Source organism: Phyllostomus hastatus, unplaced genomic scaffold, assembly GCF_019186645.2.
Source record: "Phyllostomus hastatus isolate PE091 unplaced genomic scaffold, TTU_PhHast_1.1 phas_scaffold_129, whole genome shotgun sequence".
In the NCBI taxonomy this organism is placed as follows: Eukaryota; Metazoa; Chordata; class Mammalia; order Chiroptera; family Phyllostomidae; genus Phyllostomus; species Phyllostomus hastatus.
This window is the reverse complement of record NW_025334009.1, coordinates 2,685,598-2,705,984: the sequence shown is the minus strand read 5'-3', so window position 1 is coordinate 2,705,984 and position 20,387 is coordinate 2,685,598. Positions and strand designations below refer to the sequence as shown.

Sequence of the window (20,387 nt, the reverse complement as noted above, 5' to 3'; positions counted from 1 at the left end):
CTCCCCCTCAGAGCGGAACTGCCGCCAAGCCAAGGGCCGGGCACCCAGCCTGCCTCACTCTGGGACACAACTGAGTTGAATCCTGTCCTTTATGACAACGCCAGGGTCTCGTGATGAGAACCACCGGGCACTGAGAGACCAGTCTTTTCCATCGCCTCCCCCCGCCCCGCCCCCCCGAGAAGCAGCCAGTGGAAAGCAGACCGGACACAGTCGCCCCCTCACGCTCACCTCGAACGTCAGCTTGTTCTTCTCCTTGTCGGAGAAGGGGAAGCGCTGGCAGACCACGTCCCGCAGGTACTCCTCCACGAACTCCATGGTCTGCGCGAACCGCTCCTTGATTTCGTCTCTGGAAGCCCCGCTGCTGTCGTAGCTGGAGGGGAGGGGGGAGGGACAGGTTCCAGGGAGGCCCCCTCCCCCGCCCCCACACTCCCCGCTGTGCGCACGTCACCCAGACACACACACGTCCCAGCCGCTGGTCTCGGCTGCCAGCTGCCTGGCCCCACCGGCGCACAGATGGTGCTGTCGTTTGCACCGGTGCCAGCGGACACAAATATTTGCTGAATAAAAATACACTCCTGCCATCGTCTACATCCTCGAAGCAGTAGTGTTTGCCATGAACTTGATGCTAAGCTTAAATTCCCACAGCCTCGCCTGCCGTCCGTGGGGTAGCAGGCCCCGACCCGACCACAGGTGCTCTGTCCCAAACAACGACCCCCGCCTCCGCAGGGGACAGGGCGCGGGGGGGGGGGGCGCGGCTCACTCGTCGATGGCGATCTCCGACGGGATCTCCGACCAGAGGCGGGCGTACTTCACGGGCGTGACCTGCTCCTGGGGGTCGCGGTCCACGTGCATGTGCAGCATGAGGCGGCAGAAGGAGGCCCTGAGGTCGTAGGGCAGGTTCTCGTCCGACATGCAGCGCAGGATGAGGTCCACGTCCAGCTGGCCGGAGACCTCGTTGATGGCCAGGTACTGGCGGTCCAGGCACATGCGGGCGAAGAGGTTCAGCTGGTACCTGGAGGGGGGAAACGGCGTCGGACTTGCGCCCCGAAGTCGCCTCGGCGGCCTGGGCGGCCCCGGCTCCCCTAACCAGCTGGTTCGTCCAGGTCCACTCTCGCCCCAAGAGGAGGAAAGACCAGGTCGAGCGAGGCGGGGAGGCCCGCGTGCCCGCCCTGCCCTGCTGGAGCAGTGAGGTGCCTCCTGATCTCGTGTGGCCGTGTTTATTTTACAAAATAAACGAGGAAAAGCTGCTCAGCTGACCACGCTTGCCGGTTTCCTCGGCGGACCAGAGAGCACGTGGGAAATGCTACAGACTGCCCAGGTGGGTCTCGTTAGCAGTTCGGGGACACCTGTGGGACCTCAGCTCTCGGACACACACGTCAGAAACAAGGTGCAAGGAGCAGGGGCCCCTCTGTGTGCTTTTCACTTTCTTCCTCCTCCCATCTCGTGGGACCTTTGGTAACTCCCAAACCTGACCACGGAGACAGTTCCTCACCCACTCGGGAGAAGATCCGTCAAGCATCAGTGGAACAAACATACTTGGTGAAAGCAGGAAGCCAGAAGCTTCCACAGGGGCAAACACTGGCAGGAGGGTTCTTAACCGCTGTGTGCAACTCACAGCGGACCTGCCTGCCCCAGGGGGACGCGAGCCCACGGCCTCCCTCTGACCCCATGTCCGAGCACCCAGAGGCCGACGGACCGCCTACGCGACGAGGAAGCCCTCCACTGCACTCCTCAAACAGCATCTGCCTCCCGGCGGCCGTCAGAGGACCAGCTGTGACCAAGTCCCGGGAGTGACCACGCAGGAGCGGCGCCGGCACCCCACCGTGCCCTCGCCACGCCCTCACCGGTAGTAGCTGAGCACGTCGCGGTCCTCCTTCTGCCCCTCCTTCGCGTCCTGCGCCAGCTCGCGCACGCTCTTGCTGCGGACCTCCTGGCTGCTGTCCCTCCAGAACAGCCACACCTCCTCCTCGTCCTCCCCGGCCTCCAGGGCGTTCTCTCCGGCGGAGACACCTTCAAACTCAAAGCGAGAAAGAACCAGCCTGGGAAGGGAAACCAGGTGGGAAGACGCTTTAGGTGTGGTGTCGGCACCGCCGCCGATCTCCGACCCAGGCCAGCAAGGCCCTGGCGTCATGATGTACCTGCAGCGTCCTGACACAGGAAGCGTTTGCCCCTCCCAGAGGCGGAGCCACGCAGGGCCCCACGCGCTCGCTTTGAACTCCCAGCCCCTGGTTCCCAACCAGGGCACATGACCACGCCTGGGGGTCTGTGCATCTTCATCAGAGTGGGAGGAGGGACCCCCGGCTTCCAGTGGGCACTGTGGGGGATGCGGCCCCACACCCCACACTGCACGGGACCGTCCCCACGACGGCCATTCGGCCTCAACCGTGAAAACGCCAAGGCTGACAAACCCTGCGTCGGCCCAAACCCCAAATTAAGTTAAGCACGAGAAAAACAAAATTGCGGCACGACTTAGACTTTGGATGTTTTTTATACACAGTCCAAACACGGGCCCGCTGTCCCCTTCCTAAACACGGATCACTGCTGCTACCCACAGCTCCTGAGGCCCAGTGAGCACCTGCGAACGGTGATCACTTAAAAACTGTCTTCCAACACGGATGTATGGAAACACTTTGAGTTAGTGCTTCCTTTAAAATTTAAAGCGGACGATGCCACTTGGAGAACTCGAACCTCTTCAACTAAACCGAGTCTGTGTTAGACACTCCTAAGCAAGCTCGAGTTGCCCGTAAGCCAGCCATCACATAAAGTGACGCCGTGGCTGAGGCGGCCACCCAAAGCTGCCCCAATCCCTGGCCAAGGCCATGGCTAAGGAAGTTCCGGTGCTGGCTGGCTGGCTTGGCACTAGCCTGAGTGCGGAGACACCAGGGGTTCAGTTTCCTCCCTCACAAGCACCGACTCCCGTGGAGCCCCACACCACCCATCAAGGGCCCTTCCTCCCCCCAATCAGACCCCACGGCCACGCACTTGGTCTCGATGAGGATGTCGGCGTTGGCTGGGTTCAGCACAGCTTTGCATATCAGCTCCTGCGTCACCGGGATGGACTTGTTCATGGACACGCAGAGGTCGGACAGGTAATCCAAGAACCTACCGAGAGTGAGAAACCGAACAAGACGGGCTGTGTGGACTGAGCGGAGGCTTGGCTCTCGGAGCCGACTTGTTCTCAAGGGGACTGGTCCAGCGTCCCTGGGACGAGCGCAGTGATGCGTCAGGTTCTGGTACCAGGGCCTGCGGTGCCACCAGAAACCCTGTCGCCGGAGAGACAGGAGGGAGGGGGGGGGGAAGCAGTGGTGCCCGGGGGTGGGGCAGGGCCGTGCTGCCAACTGCCGGCCACAGCCCCCAGCGCATCCCGTGAGCCATGTCCTCAGGGGCACCGTTATTGGGGGAATGGCCTGTCTGTGCCTCGGTTTCTCATCTATGGAAAAGTGTCATCACGTGCAACCTCAGAGGGCTGCTCCGAGGGTTAAAGGAGACAATTCAGGCGAGATGCTCACGGCCCCTCCCATGGAGCCACGCTCCTGAAACATTACCACCGTGGCTGGGAGCGATCGGTACCACCTTCTTCCCATGACGTGTCCAGGGCCCTCAGCACCCCTGCCTGGCCCACACGGGTGGGCCCCCAACAAGAACAAGTGGGGACAGGCACCGAGATCCCCGCAGCGTCTGCACCTGAGACACAGAGGCCTGTGCGGCGAGCCCGCGCCCCTCACCTGGGCTCCCTGTTCTTGCGCACCAGGCTGACGAAGGTGTCGATCTCGGCGGCGGTGATGTGCTTCTCCAGCAGCTTGCGGTTGTTGTGCAGCAGGGCGGTGATGGTGTCCTCGGCCAGCACGTCGTAGCCGATCTGCTTCTGCATGAAGCCGAACTGCTTGGCGATGTACTCCTGGCAGGAGAGGGGGCCCGGGTGAGCCGAGAGCAGGCGCTTGAGGACGCTGCCTGGGGGGCGGGGGCGGGGGCGGGGGCGGGCCCCCCCCACACACACACAGCCCCCCACACACACACACCCCTGCACCAGGGCAGCAGCGGCTCACCCCTCCCTTGGCCAGGGGTTCCACCCGAGCACAGTGGTTCCCCAGACGCCCCGCATGTGCAGAGGGCCCTTCACTAGGTGCACAGCTTACACGGTAATGCCGTGATTTACTTTCTAAAAGGCCACAGGCTGGCCTTCGGCTCTGGCTTTAGTCCTAACTCAAGGGGATCTAACCGGGCCTCGCCGCTCGTGCTGCCGATCACACGTGCATTCCAGAACACCGCCGCCCCCTTTTGCTGTCTTCACTGGGGCGACACCGCATCTTTAAAGCCTCCCTGGGAGGATCAGACGTCGCATTCCGTAGGAATGTTTGCCAACTCAGGGAAGGTGCTTATGAAGGCTGCTTTCTACTAGAACACACCTCCCTGCCCCTGACAGACCACGTGCCTGCTCCAGGTTCCAGTGCCCCCGCCCCACCTTATCAGCTTTAAAACCCTGCACGCTGCTCAGCAGATGCACGGTGGACAGGGGCCAGTCCTCTGCCCCGGGACACACCGCAGCCTCGGGGCACAGGACTCAGGAGCAACCAGAGTGGGAGGCCCCCACACAGCAGAAGGGACAGGCTGGTGTCCCCGTGGACACACCACGGCCTGGAACACGGCACACGCCCTGCGGCGCCCCCACGGGAAGATGAAGACGGAGCAGCTGAATCACGGGTGTTGTGAGGCGACAACAACCGTCGGCTGCCCAAGCACCGTGTCCTTGCAGACTCTCTGTCCGTCCCAGGAGCCAACTGAACCGTGAACGACGGTTCCCTGGCCACGGCGTAAGTGTGCACGTGGCACGCCACACTCAGGAGGAGAGCGTCTGGACATCGGGAGGGCGGGGGGACTCGCCGTGACCCCCCACCCCCGAGAGCCCGAGTGCACCTGGTTCTTCCTGTAGTCCTGCTGCGAGTGCCGCAGCACCCGGTAGCACAGGCGGCAGATGTGCCGGAAGGGGGCGTGCCGCTGGTCCCCGAGCTCCTCCAGCCGCAGCATCGGGCCGTCGCCGCAGTCCGTGAAGGGCGCCTGCAGCAGCTTGAAGATCTGCCCACGCAGGGGAGGAGGGGAAACTGTCCTCACCTGGCCTCCGACGGCGGGCACCCCTTCTGGGACGGACGTGACCTCAGCGGTGCTGACCCAGCATGGCAACCCCTGACCTCAGCCTCCACTCGCCTGCCGGGGCGGCTGCTCCCTGCGTCCAGGTCCCCGGGGCCAGGGGGTCGTCCCACACAGAGGGGCACAGGGTGGAGAGCGGGGGCTACGAGGGCAGACCCAGGAACCGGGGGATTCCAGGCTGAACACACGCGCCTTCAGGGCTCCCTGCGGCTCTCCCTCTCATCCGTGTGACGGGAGGGGAACACCCGCCCGGCTCACGGGGTGTTGGAAGGATGGACGCAGGTAACCATCGTCGGCTGCCCGAGCACCGTGTTCCGGGAGGGCTCCGGCCACTGGCTCCGAGCACCCTGGCCTCCCAGGGGCCCGTTGTCAGGGAGACGGGCGGGCGCTGCGCCAGGGGCCGATCTGGGAGCCACCACCGGGGCCAGCTGCACGTCATTTGCCCTTGGCCCGCAGCCCCGTGTTGAAAGGTGGCGGAGTGCTAACACGGCCGTCTGTCACAGACTGGCGGGAGGAGGGCTGCTCAAACCCCACGTTCCCGCGGGAGCCGGGGGGTTTATGGCCGGCGCGCTTCCCTTCTGGCGGCGGCGGTCGGGAGTCCCCAGGCTGAGCTCGCAGCCAGCCTCCCACAGCTTCGAAGAGCTGCGTGGCACTCGCGCCTGCACACTCGGCCACCCCAGATGTGACTGCACGCCCGTTTGTTTACACAGTCACCAGACAACGCCGCCTATGCACTTCCTGTAAGCTGTCACTCGTTCTTTACCACAAGGGCCTGGGCGGGCTTACAGGGTCCTCTCGGGCCAAATGGTTTGTAGCGCTTGATGTGACCAACGCCCTCTTAAGAAGAGAGTTGCTCTCTCTGACCTCCAGTTCACCCGGGAGGAGAGGGCCGGGATGGGATCACCTGAACAGAACGTTCTCGCACAGACAGGAGACCCACTAAGTGGTTCCCCACCTTCGGACAGCCGGCTCTGAATAAGCAGCCGCCACCTGTGTCCTGGGGGCTGTGCAAGCCAGCCCTTTCCAGAAGCAGAGCACCGCCCTCCTGGCTGGAAATTAAGAAACTGCCCGACCCCGGAGTTGCTGGCCTCTTTCTCCCGTCTCCGGCCCCGACTCCTCCAGAGGCCGGTGCCAGGGGCCCCGTGGCCTGCACCCAACCGTCCTGCACTCTGCCAGACGGAGGGAAAAGCTTAGCGACACAGCGCTGGCCCTGCTTCGGGGGACAGTAGAGGTACCAGCTGAACTGTCCTCGGGGTCCCTAAGGGAGAATGCTCCACCAGTGAGTTTGTGACGGAGCTCAGCTGTCCAGCCACGAGAAGACACGGAGCAGACGTGGGAAAGCCCACACGCTCTGGGAGCCCATGCTGCGAAATTCTGGCGAAGGGAATGATGAGACCAGTGCAGGGGGGAGGGGGGTGGATGGGGGAATGAGGGGAGCACAGACGGTTTTATATACTCTTCATTTTCGCCATAACTTCATTGATTTGGATATTTTGAGTATGTTGGCTCTCCCACTATCGGCTTCTAGCGAACAGAGGCCAGGGGTGCTCCCGAACATCTTCCGGTGCACGAGGCAGCCCCAGGGCAGAGGATTCTTTGACCAAAGTGTCAACAGTTCCAAGAAACCTCGGAAAGCGCTTTTGACACGTTCCATCAGTCACAGCACCTTCTCCATACACTGCCCAAATCTTTTTTGCATTTTAGTTATGTTTTTGCCTCTCTTGAAATAATAAATACACCAAAAATGTTACACACATTTTTCCATCTTCAGTATTAAAATGGCTGCGCAGCCCTGGCTGGTGTGGCTCTGTGGATTGAGCACTGGCCTGAGAACTAAAGGGTCGCCGGTTCGATTCCAAATCAGGGCACATGCCTGGGTTATGGGCCAGGTCCCCACTAGGGGACTGATGTTTCTCTCCCTCTCTTTCTCCCTCCACTGTCATCTAAAAATAAATCTTTTAAAAGACATACTTAAAACATTAAAAAACAAAAGATAAATAAAACAGCTGCACAAACATTCACCTATTGATAACTTTTTTTTGTAACTCGCAAGAGGCAAGCACAAGGCCCGTGGGCCGAACCCCGGCCTCCTCCACCTCCCTGTGTCCAGCCCGGCACCCTGCTTTGCCCGGCAGTGGCACCGCGCTCCTTCCCCTGCTTAAGGAGCAGTGACATCATCATACAGCCCTAAAATTACAGTCGGCCCTTGGAAGGCCACCACGAGGCTGGTGTGGCCCCCGGTGAAAATGAGTCTGACACCCCTGTTGTAAATGCTCGCTGATATGACAGCTGTCGGGATATAATTCAACAAAATTGTTCTGAGTTAAGTTCAAGTCAGTTAAGCACTACTAGACCCACTGTACAGAAAAACCTAACGGACTTTTTGGCCGACCCAATACAGTGGTGGCCCCACGGCATCACGTGTTTGTCCAAACCCAGCCAACGCACGGCCCCAGGGTGGACGCATGGACGCTGCGGACTCTGGGTGAGGACGCTGGGTCAGCGTGGGCCCATCAGCTGCAACCCGGGCCCCGCCCCGGTGGGACACGCCGACAGAGGGGGAGGCTGTGTGGGGTAGGTGGGGGGGGGGCGCAAACCCTGCTCTGCTCTTTCTACCCACCACTGCTGTGCACTTTAAACTTTTCTGACGCCCTGGCTGGCGTAGCTCAGTGGATTGAGCTCGGGCTGCGAACCAGGCATCGCAGGTTCAATTCCCAGTCAGGGTACATGCCTAGGTTGCACGCCATGGCCCCCAGCAACCGCACATTGATGTTTCTCTCTCCCCCACCCCTAAAAATAAACAAATAAAATCTTTAAAAGAAGCTTTTCTGAAAAATGAAGTCTGTTTTTTACACAACTCAGCCGCCAGACCATCCGGGGGCGTCACCCAGGCCCCTCTCTGACCCAAGCCCCCCCCACCTGTTCGTACAGAGCCCCCCATCTGTCCCGCCTCGCCCACCTGCTTGAGGATGTTCTGCTCTCTCATCAGCTTCTGCCGCTCCCGGTTGGGCTTGGAGAAGACCACCTCCAGCACGTCTTGGCCGGAGTTTGTCCCGCCGGTGACGAAATAAACCAAGTCTTCCAGGAGCTTGGTCACGGACCTGGGGTCAGAGAAGCAGTCAGAGACGGTAGGGTCCCACACCCCACAGCTGGGAGGCTGCCCATGGGGGTCTCAGCCGAAGGAACCGCTTTACCGAAAGCAGACCCGCTCTGCCCAAGTTCCTCCAACTGGCATCAGGCCGATGACCAGCCAGAGGGACATACATACGAGACGCCAGTGTCCGTGGAGGAATGAGCCCCTTCTGAAACTGCTGGCCACCCAAGCTTCTACCCTACGGCCCTCCCTCCCCCAACACTGAGTAAGCTCGCTCCAGAGACACGCTGGAGATGAAGAGAGGGCAACTTTCCGGCCTCAGAGACGTCCAAGAAAGGGGATGCAAAGGAGACCGTTACTGGAGAACCACGGGCCGGGCCGTCCGTTCATGCTAAGCCCTGCTGCCCTCACACTTAGCTGCCCTGCGCTCTCTCTGCGAGGGACCCAGGACGTCCCTGAGGGCGGCAGGAACTGTGCAGCCTTTGGGGGCGGGGCCCTCACCTCCTCTCGTTCTGGGTGATGGTGCCTTTCTCCAGCTTCCCCGCGATGGAGCCCAGCACCTTGCTGGCGTCGTTGGCGAAATCCAGGTCCCGGACCTCGGCCGGGGAGACCGGGACGATGGCGAACGCTTCCTTGTCCTCCTTCACGGGAGACGTGCCGATCTGAAACACAGGACGGTCTCTGAGGGCCGCCGCAGGGGCGGAGAGGGGACAGCAAAGCCGGGGTGCGCGGGACCCGGGGGGGCCATCTGCAGGGCTGGCTGGGAGCTCTTCTGCGGAGGAAAGCAACTGACCAGGAGAGTGCCTGGAGCAAGCACCCGAATCGTGCACAACTGTGACCTCTGGGGACAGTGAGGCAGAAGGTGGGGCAGCACCATCACCTACAGCTTCCCGTGCTCGAGGGGCAGGCACGACTCATGAGCCCACGCATGCTCGCACACAGGAGGGGCGCCCACGCCACACGGGGACTCGCGACTGTAAGTCACCGCGTCATGCGCTGGAGGCTGCAGCAGCCTCTCAACTTCTCTGTGCCCCCGAAAGTGCTCATAAAAGTAGAAAAAAATGCTGTAACTTCTCCATCACCACCACCCCCCAAAAACCCCCAACAGTGACAGCGTCATGCCATTTTTCAGAGAGAACACGCCTGCGTTTGAGTGTGCGCGCTCTACGACCCCGGGAAGGCGGGGAGGCCGGGAGGCCGAGGTGGGCGTCAGGGAGGGGAACCGGAGGGGCTGGGAGAACCGTCAGGGAGTCGCCGTGCACACTCAAGTGCACATTCAAGTGCGCAGAGACACAGAAACAGTAACGATTCTTATCCCACTAAACGTAACCACCAGCGTCTGATGTCCCTCCGCGCACGAGCAAACCCCCCGGCAGCCCAAATCACTGTTCAGACAGACGTGAAGTCCAGTCATCGGCTCGACCTTCAGGGCAGAGGCCAGGGAGGAAACCAGAAGGTTCTGGCTCTTTCAGAAGCACCGGCTGGCTCGCTCAGCCAGGCCCCTGGGAGAGGACGCTTCCTTCACGATCGTGTTTGTCCGTGACCGAGCTCTTCCGGGAGCCGCGGGACTTCACGTCACCACCCCCATCCGGCCCGGGGGTGCCCTCGCCCGGGGGGGGGGGGGGCCAGGACGGTGCCGGCCCGCACTCACCTTCAGCATCACCGGCTTCTCCTCCTCCTTGTCGATGGGGATGTTGGTGCTGTGCACCCAGGTGTTGGTGCACAGGTGTCGCAGCCGGACGTAGGAGTTCCTACGGGGGAGGGGGGGACCAGGAAAGGCTGAGCGATGGGAATACTTCCGTTTCCGAAAGCCCCCGCCCTGGAACGGGCTCTGCCGGACAGAAGAGGACGTGAAAATGGCTTCCCGCTAGCGCAGCGCACGCCGCGGCCTGGGGAGCACGGGGCGCCGGTCCGTCCCCGGCGTGCTCGCCGCAGCAGGCGGGCACACGGCCCCACAGCGTCGCAGGCGCTGCCGCACTGACGGAGAGCACATCCCAGCCTGGGCAGGCGAGCCTGGCGAGGGAGGAGCACTGGCTGAGGCCCATCGGTGGTCACCGTCAAGAAGGACGGCACAGCGGGAACGGACACGTCCGCTCGGGCCGATAAAGCAAATCGTGAGAGCGCAACACTCCTGGGAAAGACACGAGTGAATGTGGGATGGCCTTTCCACACATGGAACAAAACACGAGACCCCTACACCTTAAACGTAAAAGGTGGGCAAAAAGGAAGGGGTGGAGGACCCGAACGGGTGCTTCTGCGGAGAGAGCAGACGCCCAACAGGCTCGGCCAGCAGCACCAGGGGCCATTGGGGCCGCCAGGCGACGAGACCCCACGTCCCACGTGCTGGGTGGCTCTGCACGCGAGTGCACACACACAGGAGCTGGAGAAACCGGGACCCCACACGAGCCTCGTGCGTGGGGAGGTGAAAGGGGGCATCCAATCCACCCTCAAAAGCTGAGACCCAGGGTGATAGAGGACCCACTGACCGCGCTCCTGGGTACGCACCCCCGAGAGAGAAAGAACCGACATCTGCGCAACAGCGCGCACACGCGGGTTCGCGGCGGCACCGTTCGCTCCACTCGGCTCAGCTGCCGAAAGCCAGTGAGGTCAGCACCTTGGGACTCTGTCAGGGTGAACCCAGAGTCCGCAGAGCTGTGTGCGGACCTGGGGTTCTGCAGGAGAACACCTCCAGGCCTCCCGGATTCTGAGGGGGCTTGCCACCCAGCGATCATTTCCCGAATGACCGCGGAACCTTCTGCCCTGCGAGGTCCCCTTCAGTGTGGACGCCCCCCGACGTGGTCAGGCCAAGGGAGAGGGACAGCAGCCACCACCCAAAGGTTCTCCTGGAGCTGGGACAGCGCCCACCTGCGGCTACCAGGTTCACAGCTGGGCTCGGGCTGAGCAGGAAGTGACAACAATGAGACACGGGAACGGAAACGCACAGGACTGCTCAGAGGGGGGCCGGGAGAGCCGCGCCCACCGATGCCGACCGTCAGAGCTGCCCGCACCACCCTGTTTGGCTTAAGCGTGTGAGGTCTGGGGGCTCTGGGATGGGACTCACTGACCTGTGAAGAGCCATGCAACCTCCCTGAGCCTCAGTTTCCCTATTTATGCGACGGGGTGAATAGCGACGCCCATCTAACAGCAGCTTTTGTGGAGATGGACTCACAGACACAGGGAAGCGCTCGGCGCTGGGCGCGGCCGGCGGTCAACCCTCAGTGAGGGTTGGCGGTCACTCGGGAGACCGTCCCCGGCTTTGCGCAGCACGAGCTTCTGTCCTGTCCGCTTCCGGTCCAGTTAGTCCCCCAAAACGCGCTCTCGTAAAGCCAAGAGTTAAATTTTACAGAATCGCCAAAAGGAACGGTCTGACTTCTCAACACAATAAAATCGGCTTTGTGCCCACTAAGTTTCAAACATTCCCTTTCCCCAACTTTCTCTGCGACTGTTGAGTCAATGGACCAAGAAACCCCTCAGCATGGGCGGAGGAAGAGAGGGAAGGAAACACTGAGCTACTTCAGCTTCAGGTCTGGCCTGCTGATCTGAACCAGAGCACAGGGGACGGCGTGCCCAGCCGCCGAGAACTCAACCGGTGAGGAAAAAAAAAAAAAAAAAAATCAGACACCACTCCGACGGGCAGTCAGAACAAATCCTTCACCAGCCTCTGCACGGAATCTCCAAGGTTGGTCCCAGGAGCCCTTGCTCAGGTGGGAGGAGCCACGCAAGCGCCGTACCTGGGGACGAGGCTGTCGCCCCCACGCAGCGTGGTGGGGTCCAACTCGAAGATGGAGGAGATGTCGTTGCCTTCGGGCACGGAGACCAGGGAGTACACCATCTTCTCCTGGGCGTTCCTCAGCCGGCTCCGAGAGGCGTCCTGGTCGGGGTCCACCTGAGGGGGAGACACCGCCCGTCAGGGAGGCTGCGTGACTGCATGAGCTCCGGTGGGCACGGCGCCCAAGTTTCAGAGTGGTCACACGACACGGGTGCCGGCCCTCCACGCCGGGAACAGCTACGCTCCCCCTTCTTGTCGGGTGGTGACAGAAACGTGTCAACAGCGGGGGTCCGCCTGCCTGCCCGCCGCTGGCCGCAGGCAGAGTGCCGCCGGGCAGCCGTGAGCACGTCCAGCGGCGGCAGGGGTTCGAGGAGGAGTGGCCTGAGCAACCCCTCCTGTGGATCCGCGTACGGGCCGCGGTGGGAGCCCGCGTGACACCCCCCGGCAGTAAGAGGACGCAGCTTCCCCCCAGGAACAAAAGTAGGGAAACCTGGATCCGAGGGTTCATGAGTAGGGACCCCCAGGGGAGCCAAGAAACGTGGGAGACGTCAGACTCGCCCTGGAAAAAACGTCCGTGGTTAATCCCGCAGGCGGCCCACCAGAAGGCAGGGCAGGGCCCCGCTTACGCAGGGGGTGGCCGGGACGGAAGACCCCTGCAGGAGAGGCCGATGGACGGTGATGACGGAAGCGTCCCTGAGAAACTAAAACCACGGAGCCCACCTGCCTGGGAGGGTGTGAGCAGGTGGCCCGCCCCGCACCTGCTCCGCAGTGCCTCCCGGGTTACTCTCAGCGCGGTGACACTACAAGGGCTTGTCTGTCACGTGTAATGTCATCCTCGCAGGAGGACACGTCCCCCTGGGTCTCCTGGGAAACCACGTTTGCCGTGTCCCTGCCTTGCTCGGCTCGCCTCCAGCGGGGGATGTGGGAGGGAGGGGACAGCGAGGGGCCCGAGGAGACAGCCCGGGAGAACTGAGCTGCCTGGCCTGCCCTGAGGACACAGGCCGTCGGTACCAGCTCCTTCTGCGGAAACACACAACGGGAAAAACGCTGCCTTTGTACGCCCCAAATCGTGTCCCCCTCCCTCGAGCTCCTGCTTCTAACAACCGTGTGGGTCTCCCCGAGCAAACCAGCGACTCGCGGTTCCATCGACACCGGAGCCACAGTGACCCGATGGCCCGAGGGCCCCACGGACACTGCCACGGGCTCCGTCCAGGAGAAGGAACCTGGGCTCGTCTGTCCTGTCGCACCTGCTGTGGCCTGGGGGTGTTCCCGCGCCCCTGTCTGGATAAGCCCCGACCGGGCCCTGTGTCAGACGCGGGGCTGCGCCGCAGGCTGGCAGCTCGGTTTCGGGGCCTGCCGGGAGTTAGTGGGAAAGGAGAACCGCGTCCAGCGCCCTGAGTCCGGGAAGGAGGCTGAGACACAGCTCAGAAGCATTCTTGGGGAGCAGCTGGTGTCCGCCACCTAGTGGGGGGACAGCCACACTGCTGGAGGCCCTGGCGCGCGAGAGTGACAAGGGGGAGGGAGGCCCCTGGCCCTGAGGCCAGGGAACAGGGCCGGGGAACAGAGCGGAACTTCCTCTCCGGACCTCGTGCACCCAGGTCCCAAAGCCCAGGACTCGGGGAGGGGCTGGGCCCTCCCCACGCCGACATGTCCCCAGAAGCAGGACACAGTGCCCTGGCCCCGGGGTGTGGGGCGAGCCCCACCCTCCGCCACACGCAGACCAGTGCTCAGCCTGAGCAGCACCAGCTCGGCACCAGCCCTCCGGCACCTGGAGAGCTGGACGAGCAGAAAGACACTTGACCACTGAGGGACCCCGAGGCACGGACTGACCAGCCGCTGCCCGCCTCCTCTCTGTCACATGAAGCCTGCCCGTCCGCCCCGTGCTGGCAGCCCCAACCCCTCCGCTCCCCTGCCATGCACCCAGAGCGCACTGCCCAGCAGGACACCGGCCTGCCACTGCCCCGGGCAGCTCACCAGAGGCCGGTTACTAAGCTTCCTGCAGCCCGGCCACCTACACAACCGTCACTGGGCCGGCGTGGTGAGCTCCGTCAGCACAGCTGCAGATGGCGGCCCATCCGAGCCACGCAGCCTGGGTGCCGGGGCCGCCGCCTCGGGAAGAAGACCGTGAGGGGACGCAGAGAGGGGACGCCCAGGCCGGCCCCAACTCGAACCACGGGGAGCCTCGCATCACGCAGAGAAGCTGCGTGAAGGTCGCCCTGCTCGCCTCACTCACACCCTGCGGTGGGGAGGGGGGGAGCTTCCCGACGGCCCGGCGGTGGGGCGACGAGGACCCACGAAGAGCAGAGGGCAGGAGGCGAAGCCCCCACCCCGGCGGGTCCAGGCGACGCCTCGGCCCGGGCTCCTCTGTGGCCCCGGCTGGACACGCTCCAGCCACGACGCCCTCTGTGGCCCCCGCCCAGCACCCTCCAACCATGTGCCTCCGATTCGTTCAGTGTTTTAAGGGAAAACACCCCGATACCACCTGCTGAACCCCAGACATCATCAGAGCAGCAAACCCATGAGTGTTTGTGAAGCCTGGACCGGCAGGGAGCGCGCCCCCAGCCCTCCCCACGCCCACGGCCCTCTGCCACCGTCCCCGTGGGCACCCGAACCCCCGGTGCCTCCAGAGAGGGATCCAGGGGTTCTGGATCTCGCCCACGTTAAAGTTCCTACCCACGCCGCAAAGCCTACTTCTGACCCTGCGGAAAGCAAGAACAGACCGCCAGACAATTCAGGGTCACTCGCAGGAAAGGTGCGCCCGCCTACCTGGGTCGTCTCCCCAGGCTAAACGACACCACCCACCTCGCGCACACGGTCCTGGAAAATCCCGAACGAGTCATGGATAAAGGTCAACAAGAAGAGAACGTCTGTGTGTGAAAGGCCGGCTCCCTCAGGACCACCACTGTCGCCAACCTAGGAGTCTCCCAGGAGATATGTGACCGCCTGTACCTTAGAGGTGGCCCCTTGACTAAGCACACAGAGTGTCATGATGGACAGGCTCCTGAACCAATCAGAACACAGGAGACCAGAAAGCAGGCCCTCAAGGACAGCAGGCCAGGCCTGGCTGACGGCGCAGCCGAGGGCTTCCCCTTCCCCGCACTCGGCGACCAGGGCAGGCAGCGGCGGTCTCTCGGGGGGCTGCGGAGCGGCAGCCGCGCCCTAGCGGAGGAGCACAAGAGCTCTCGTCCATACTTACTGGGGGCTGAAACTCCAGGCACTCCTCCTCAAAGTCTGGGTCTACCTGATGGGAAAGAATCATCGGGAAATTAAAGCAGCCGCCGGCCTCTCGAGCGCTCGGCCCCGCCTGCAGGACGCGGCGAGGCCTGCGGGCGTCTTCCAGCCGCCGGGCCCGTGTCCCTTCCCCTAGTCACGACACCAGCATGCCACGACACACGCCACACGAGCACCACACACGGACAGCCTCCCCGTCACCGAGGGACAGCACGAGGTCACGAGCCACAGGACGGGGGGAGGCCTGGGGTAAGGAAGAGAGCCGTGTCCGGTTGCCAATCACCCTGCTTATTTTTAGAGAGAGAGTAACAATCCGTGGCCTCCAGAGCAACGTTCGCCCTCGCACACGGCAGCCCCGCCGCCGGCCGGCCCTTCTCACAGCCGGCGAGGGGGGGTCCCGAGAGCCCTGGGGCTCCACCGTCAGTGCCAGCCCAGTCTCGGTCGCCAGTTCTGAAACACGGCAACATGGCCAGCTCCTGCAAGTGTCGGCACCCCGGGGCCGGTGCCCGAGACCCGGGCCTCTCAGCGTCTGCGGCAGAAGCAGGGTCCCCACGCCGGCCCCGGACAACGGGGTGCCGCCGGGCGTGCGGCTAGAACTCGAGAGGAACGCACATCGCACGCCCTCCGGCCGGCAGTGCAGAAGGAGCCCCCACCCCTGGCCCACGGGAGGACGGCTCCTTCGTTCGGCACCGAACTGAGAGAGACCAGCCAGTTCCTCCGCCCTCAGGAACCCTCGGCAGACGCGGAGGGTGAAGTGAACTCCGTTGACGCTGACACTCCCCTGGACACCGCCATCAGGCTCCGTCTGCCCCAAGCACGCCGAGAACCCCGTGCCTCGAGCAACCCCTAACTCCTCCCGCCCCAGGGCTTGCGGCTCCACTCGCTGCCCCCCGCCCCCGGGGCAGGGCTGGGAGTAAGATGGGGGAGAGCGGTGTTCAGGAGCAGAGCAGCAGCCCTCAACCCGGATCAGCGCTCTTTTTAAAAACAAAGTCCAATTTCTCGGGAACTCTCCGACCTGCAGCGCTGCACCTCGAGCTGTGGCCGCCGTGCCAGGGCTCGCACCCGGGAACGGCGTTATCCCCCCCACTCATGCTCTCCCCACATCTTGCTGCGCACCGCTGTGAGGACTGGGGCGGTAAGCCCTGTTACCTGTCGCTGTCTGCAGGTGGGGAGAGGAGGCCGAGGAAACGGGAGGGCGGGAGGAGCAGCGAGATGTCAGAGCCCCACCCTAGGCCCCCAACCACCCGGCGCCTGCGAGCCAGGGAGGGAAGGGTGGGCGTCAGCGTGACGGAGAAAACCGGGACGCCACTCACCTCTGCGGCCAAGTAGTGCCCGGTGGCCAGGTGCTTGAAACGGAAGAGGCTGTTCCAGTAGCCCGCTCCTCCCCGGCATGGGTCGTGCTGGACCACCTGTGAGGGGAGGAGGCGTGGTCATGGCCGTGGAAGGTTCAGCCCGCGTCAGGATGCCACCGTGGCGGCGATGTCACACACGAGTCGTTGCCCAGCAGGGACACCATGGCAGAAAAAACCAGCACCTTCCAACGAACCCCTTCTAGGTGCCAAACGTAATGTCAGAACGCGACCATGTGAAGGCGCGAGGTCCTGTTTCTGTACAACACGATGGGGCCGTCGTCCACAGTCCCACGGTTTTCGCTCCCTTGGCCCCCATCGCCACACAGCAGCAGCCACAGTCCTGAAGCTCGTCCACAGGAGGCACGGCAGGTAAGGAGGGACACTGCAAGGCTGCACGAGCTGTCTGTGTGGAGAGCTCACACGTGACACACACACACACACACCCCGGCCTGTGTGCACAACCTGACACCCCCGGAGCCCCAGCTCCCGCTTCCGGTCACGGTGGGATCGCCGGCACTGGCGGCTGGTGATGTAAACGATTAGACGTGAACTTGCCACGGACCACTGGACAGCTGGGTGTGCTGTGGGCAGTGACTGTGCTCAGAGGGTGGGCAACCGGTGTGCACAGTTGTGACCGCTGAGCAAGGGGACACAGGGCGGCCTCGGGACTGTCCCGGCTCCTCCTGAAGGCCCTCGAGGGTCGGCAGCACCAGGAAGGAGAACCCAGGCAGGGGACCCGGGGGCGACTGCGTGGAGGAGGCAGATCAGACTTCAGGGAGACCGGGGTGGCTGGCATTTGTGGGGGCAGAGCACTGCTCAGCAGTGCGGAGAGATGAAATGTTGTTACGGTAATGCCGTGAATGGATCCCAAGCGGTTATGCTGAGTGAAGGGAAGAAACAAAACTGTGTACTGTGTGCTTCCGTTCACAAGAAGTTAGAGAACAGGCAAGTCCAGCCCCTGGACACGGGAGGGGGTGGGGTTCAGGGGCTGCCTGGACAGAGGCTCACGGGAGCCCGTGGGTGCTGCTTGAGTCCTCGTCCTTGTCCTCGGTACGTGGCTGGCACGTCAGGTTCACCCAAGTGAGGACTTGGGTGGGTGCCCTCTTTCTGCTCTGGTAGGCCTCAAAACAACATCCGACGGTGGCAGCGAGGGACGGAGAGAGGCGGCCAGCTGGGGCGGAGAACTGGACTGGCAGGGGACGCTGGGGGACGGGTGGAGTCCCCCACAGCAGCGCCAGCCCCGGCCCCTCCACCGCAAACCCGCCAAGTGGGTTTCTTCTTGGCCCCACAGTCTGGTTGCCCCCAACCCCCCGTCCGCCTCCGCTCACGGACCTCATGATGAGCAGGTCGCTCATCCTCCCCAAACAGCACCCGGGGGATGCTTCTCCCTCGCTGGGAACAACTCTCCAAGCTCCTCCCCTGCCTGTGAGTGACAGCCCAGCTCCCTCTGGCTTGGACAGGAGACCCCACAGGTACAGGTCCCCAGAAGCAGTTTTTTCTCCGCCCCACGCTATGCCCAGCCCCCAAGTTACTGACTCTCGCCCCAAGGCTGCCTCCCCTTTCCACTTCCGTGCAGCTGTCTCACGTGAGGGGCCTATTCCAGAAATACACAGCATCCCATCAGCACCAGAGCAGATGCTGCCTCCTCCAGGAAGTCTTCCTGAACCCCTCCCCCCACTGGGAAGTTCTCCCACCTTCATCTAAGCCTGCAGAGCACAGCAGGGAATGGGCCTCTCACCACCTTAACTGACCAGTTACCTGGCGGTGACCTTCTCGTGAACCCCCAGCGTGCCAGTGCCCAGGTATCAGGTGGGGGGAGCAGGTGCGTGTGTGTGGTGGTGACCGAGAAACGGCAAGGGCGAGAAGAGGAGAAGGGAGAGAGGGTTCGATGGCCCAGAGACAGAAACGCCCGGTTCCTGCTGAGCTCGCTTCCACGGGAGAGGCTGTTTCTGCCCCAGGAGCCCCCGGCACAGCTCGGGGGGGGGGGTTGGGGTGTGTGTGTGGTGTGTGTGTGTGTGTCCGTCCGGGGGAGAGGGGGGCCCCCCGGGCGGCGAGGTGAGTGCAAGGACCCGGCCCGGCCGTGGTTTCTGCTGCTGCTGCAGCCCCCGCCCGGGCCCCGCCCCTCACCTCCACCTCCCACAGGGCTTTGGAGCTGGTGGCCGACGTGGCCGACTGCCGGCCGGTGGTCCGCAGGAAGACGTGCTGCCGCTTCCGGTGCTCGTCGCAGGTGAGGAACTTCTCCTGCTCGGCGTGGAACAGCCTCACCACGTCCCCCTGGGTGCGCGCGGCGGGAGGAGGGGTGGCGGGTCTCGGTCAGGACGGGCTGCCGGCCCCGCGGGCCGCCCGCCCCCCGCCCAGCCCGCACTCACCCCCTTCAGGATGTCCTCCTTGTTGTCGCTCCACTTCATGAACAGCACGACCTTCCAGCTGGTGTTGCAGTTGACGGAGTTCACCTGGGGGGAGTCCGCTCGTTCCTCCCCGTGCCCCTCGCCGCGACCCGGCCCTCTGGTCCCGAACCCTGAAGCCTGGCGCCCTGGGGATCCCAGGCCCCGCGGGACACCCTGATGCGGCGTGAGCCGGGACGGACCGCAGGGGCCACGCTTCTTGCTCTTCGGTCAGGACAGCCGCCCTTCTCCAGGTCACTGCTTCTGGGCCAGCGAGTCCGGCCCAGTGAAAACGCGTACGTGGGAAGTGGGACTGGCCGCGAAGGCAGAGCGCGCCCAGCGCCTACACCCTGTGAGACGAGGGACCCCGCCCTCACTGCCCACGGCAGCCCCACCCTCGTCCAGAAAGCAGGGTGGGCCTCTGCGCCCTTGGCACAGACAGAACACGGATGCCCGGGCGGCCTGGCCAGCGGAGCTGCAGGTCACATCTGGGACTCGGGGCCACACCCGTCTGGCTCAAGAGCTCGTGTCCTGCCCCCCTCAACCTTCAGACAATTATCTGTCACCATTGTCACTGTCCTGGGTCCTGTCCCGGCCAACTTAGAGGCTAAGGAGATATACTGCCAAAAGGGAGGCATCCCTCTGGCCGGCTCTGGCCAGCAGCGTGTCCCTCTTGGAAATGAGCCACAGGCAGTCTCCTTGAAAAGACGACTTGGGGACCAAGGGGCCCCTGGGCCAGGGAATTCGGTGAGGGGCTCCCTGCAACGGCCTCATCAACTGGGAAACGATCCCCTAGTGACATTAAGTCTCCAACGCTGCACCCTGGGGTGACAGTTGCCCCCCCCACACCTGTCATACAGCCCTGCACAGCCTCCTGGGTGGCCCCGACACAGGCCTCGGTTTCCCCGCGTGCAGAGCAGGCACGCTGGCCCACGTCACTGCGGGAGCCACCGTCGGCAGGGACAGGCCGTGGCCCCCGACTCACCTCGTTGCAGCCGGGGTTGTCCACCAGCTGATGGCTGCTGGCGTGCAGCGGCTGGCCAGCGTTGACGGGGTTCAGCACCACCTTGTCACCTATGACCACCTGGAGAGGAGGGGCGGGACAGCTTTTCACGAGGCAGGTCCGGAGTCCCTCCTGGGTGGAGGGCAGCCGGGCATCCTCAGAACACCCCCGGCCGTGGCGCGTCCAGGCCGGCAGGGCACACTGCGCGGTGACGTCCACGGTCCCCGCCTGGGCCCCGAGGGACGGCCGGACCAGCATGGACGCCACTGCCCGGTGCCGGCTGCCGAGGTCCCCGTTCACGGGGAACGGACAAGCGTCTACTGCGCCGACTGGGCCTCGGAGACGGCCGCCGCCCGAGGGAAGACTGAGACCCCGAGGACCAGAGCCGCACGTCCATGGCTGACCGAAG

At 63.6% G+C, this 20,387-nt stretch overlaps 1 protein-coding gene across 8 annotated transcripts in view; it reads right to left on the bottom strand.

Moving 5' to 3' along the window:
* Positions 1 to 20,387, bottom strand: part of ITPR1 (inositol 1,4,5-trisphosphate receptor type 1) — a 195,667-nt gene that overhangs the window by 99,914 nt on the left and 75,366 nt on the right. For 5 of the 8 annotated variants that reach the window (XM_045856743.1, XM_045856740.1, XM_045856741.1 and 2 more), the window contains 15 exons: positions 19,961 to 20,059; positions 18,961 to 19,044; positions 18,719 to 18,865; positions 16,553 to 16,648; positions 15,205 to 15,249; positions 11,971 to 12,125; positions 9,891 to 9,990; positions 8,741 to 8,901; positions 8,105 to 8,246; positions 4,915 to 5,073; positions 3,726 to 3,898; positions 2,983 to 3,102; positions 1,845 to 2,039; positions 761 to 1,012; positions 229 to 370 (listed from right to left, as the gene is read on the bottom strand). In XM_045856743.1, coding sequence (XP_045712699.1) covers positions 229 to 370; positions 761 to 1,012; positions 1,845 to 2,039; positions 2,983 to 3,102; positions 3,726 to 3,898; positions 4,915 to 5,073; positions 8,105 to 8,246; positions 8,741 to 8,901; positions 9,891 to 9,990; positions 11,971 to 12,125; positions 15,205 to 15,249; positions 16,553 to 16,648; positions 18,719 to 18,865; positions 18,961 to 19,044; positions 19,961 to 20,059 — 2,070 coding nt within the window. The remainder of the gene's footprint in view (positions 1 to 228; positions 371 to 760; positions 1,013 to 1,844; positions 2,040 to 2,982; positions 3,103 to 3,725; positions 3,899 to 4,914; positions 5,074 to 8,104; positions 8,247 to 8,740; positions 8,902 to 9,890; positions 9,991 to 11,970; positions 12,126 to 15,204; positions 15,250 to 16,552; positions 16,649 to 18,718; positions 18,866 to 18,960; positions 19,045 to 19,960; positions 20,060 to 20,387) is intronic. The other 3 variants (XM_045856742.1, XM_045856747.1, XM_045856748.1) reach the window with 1 other exon arrangement.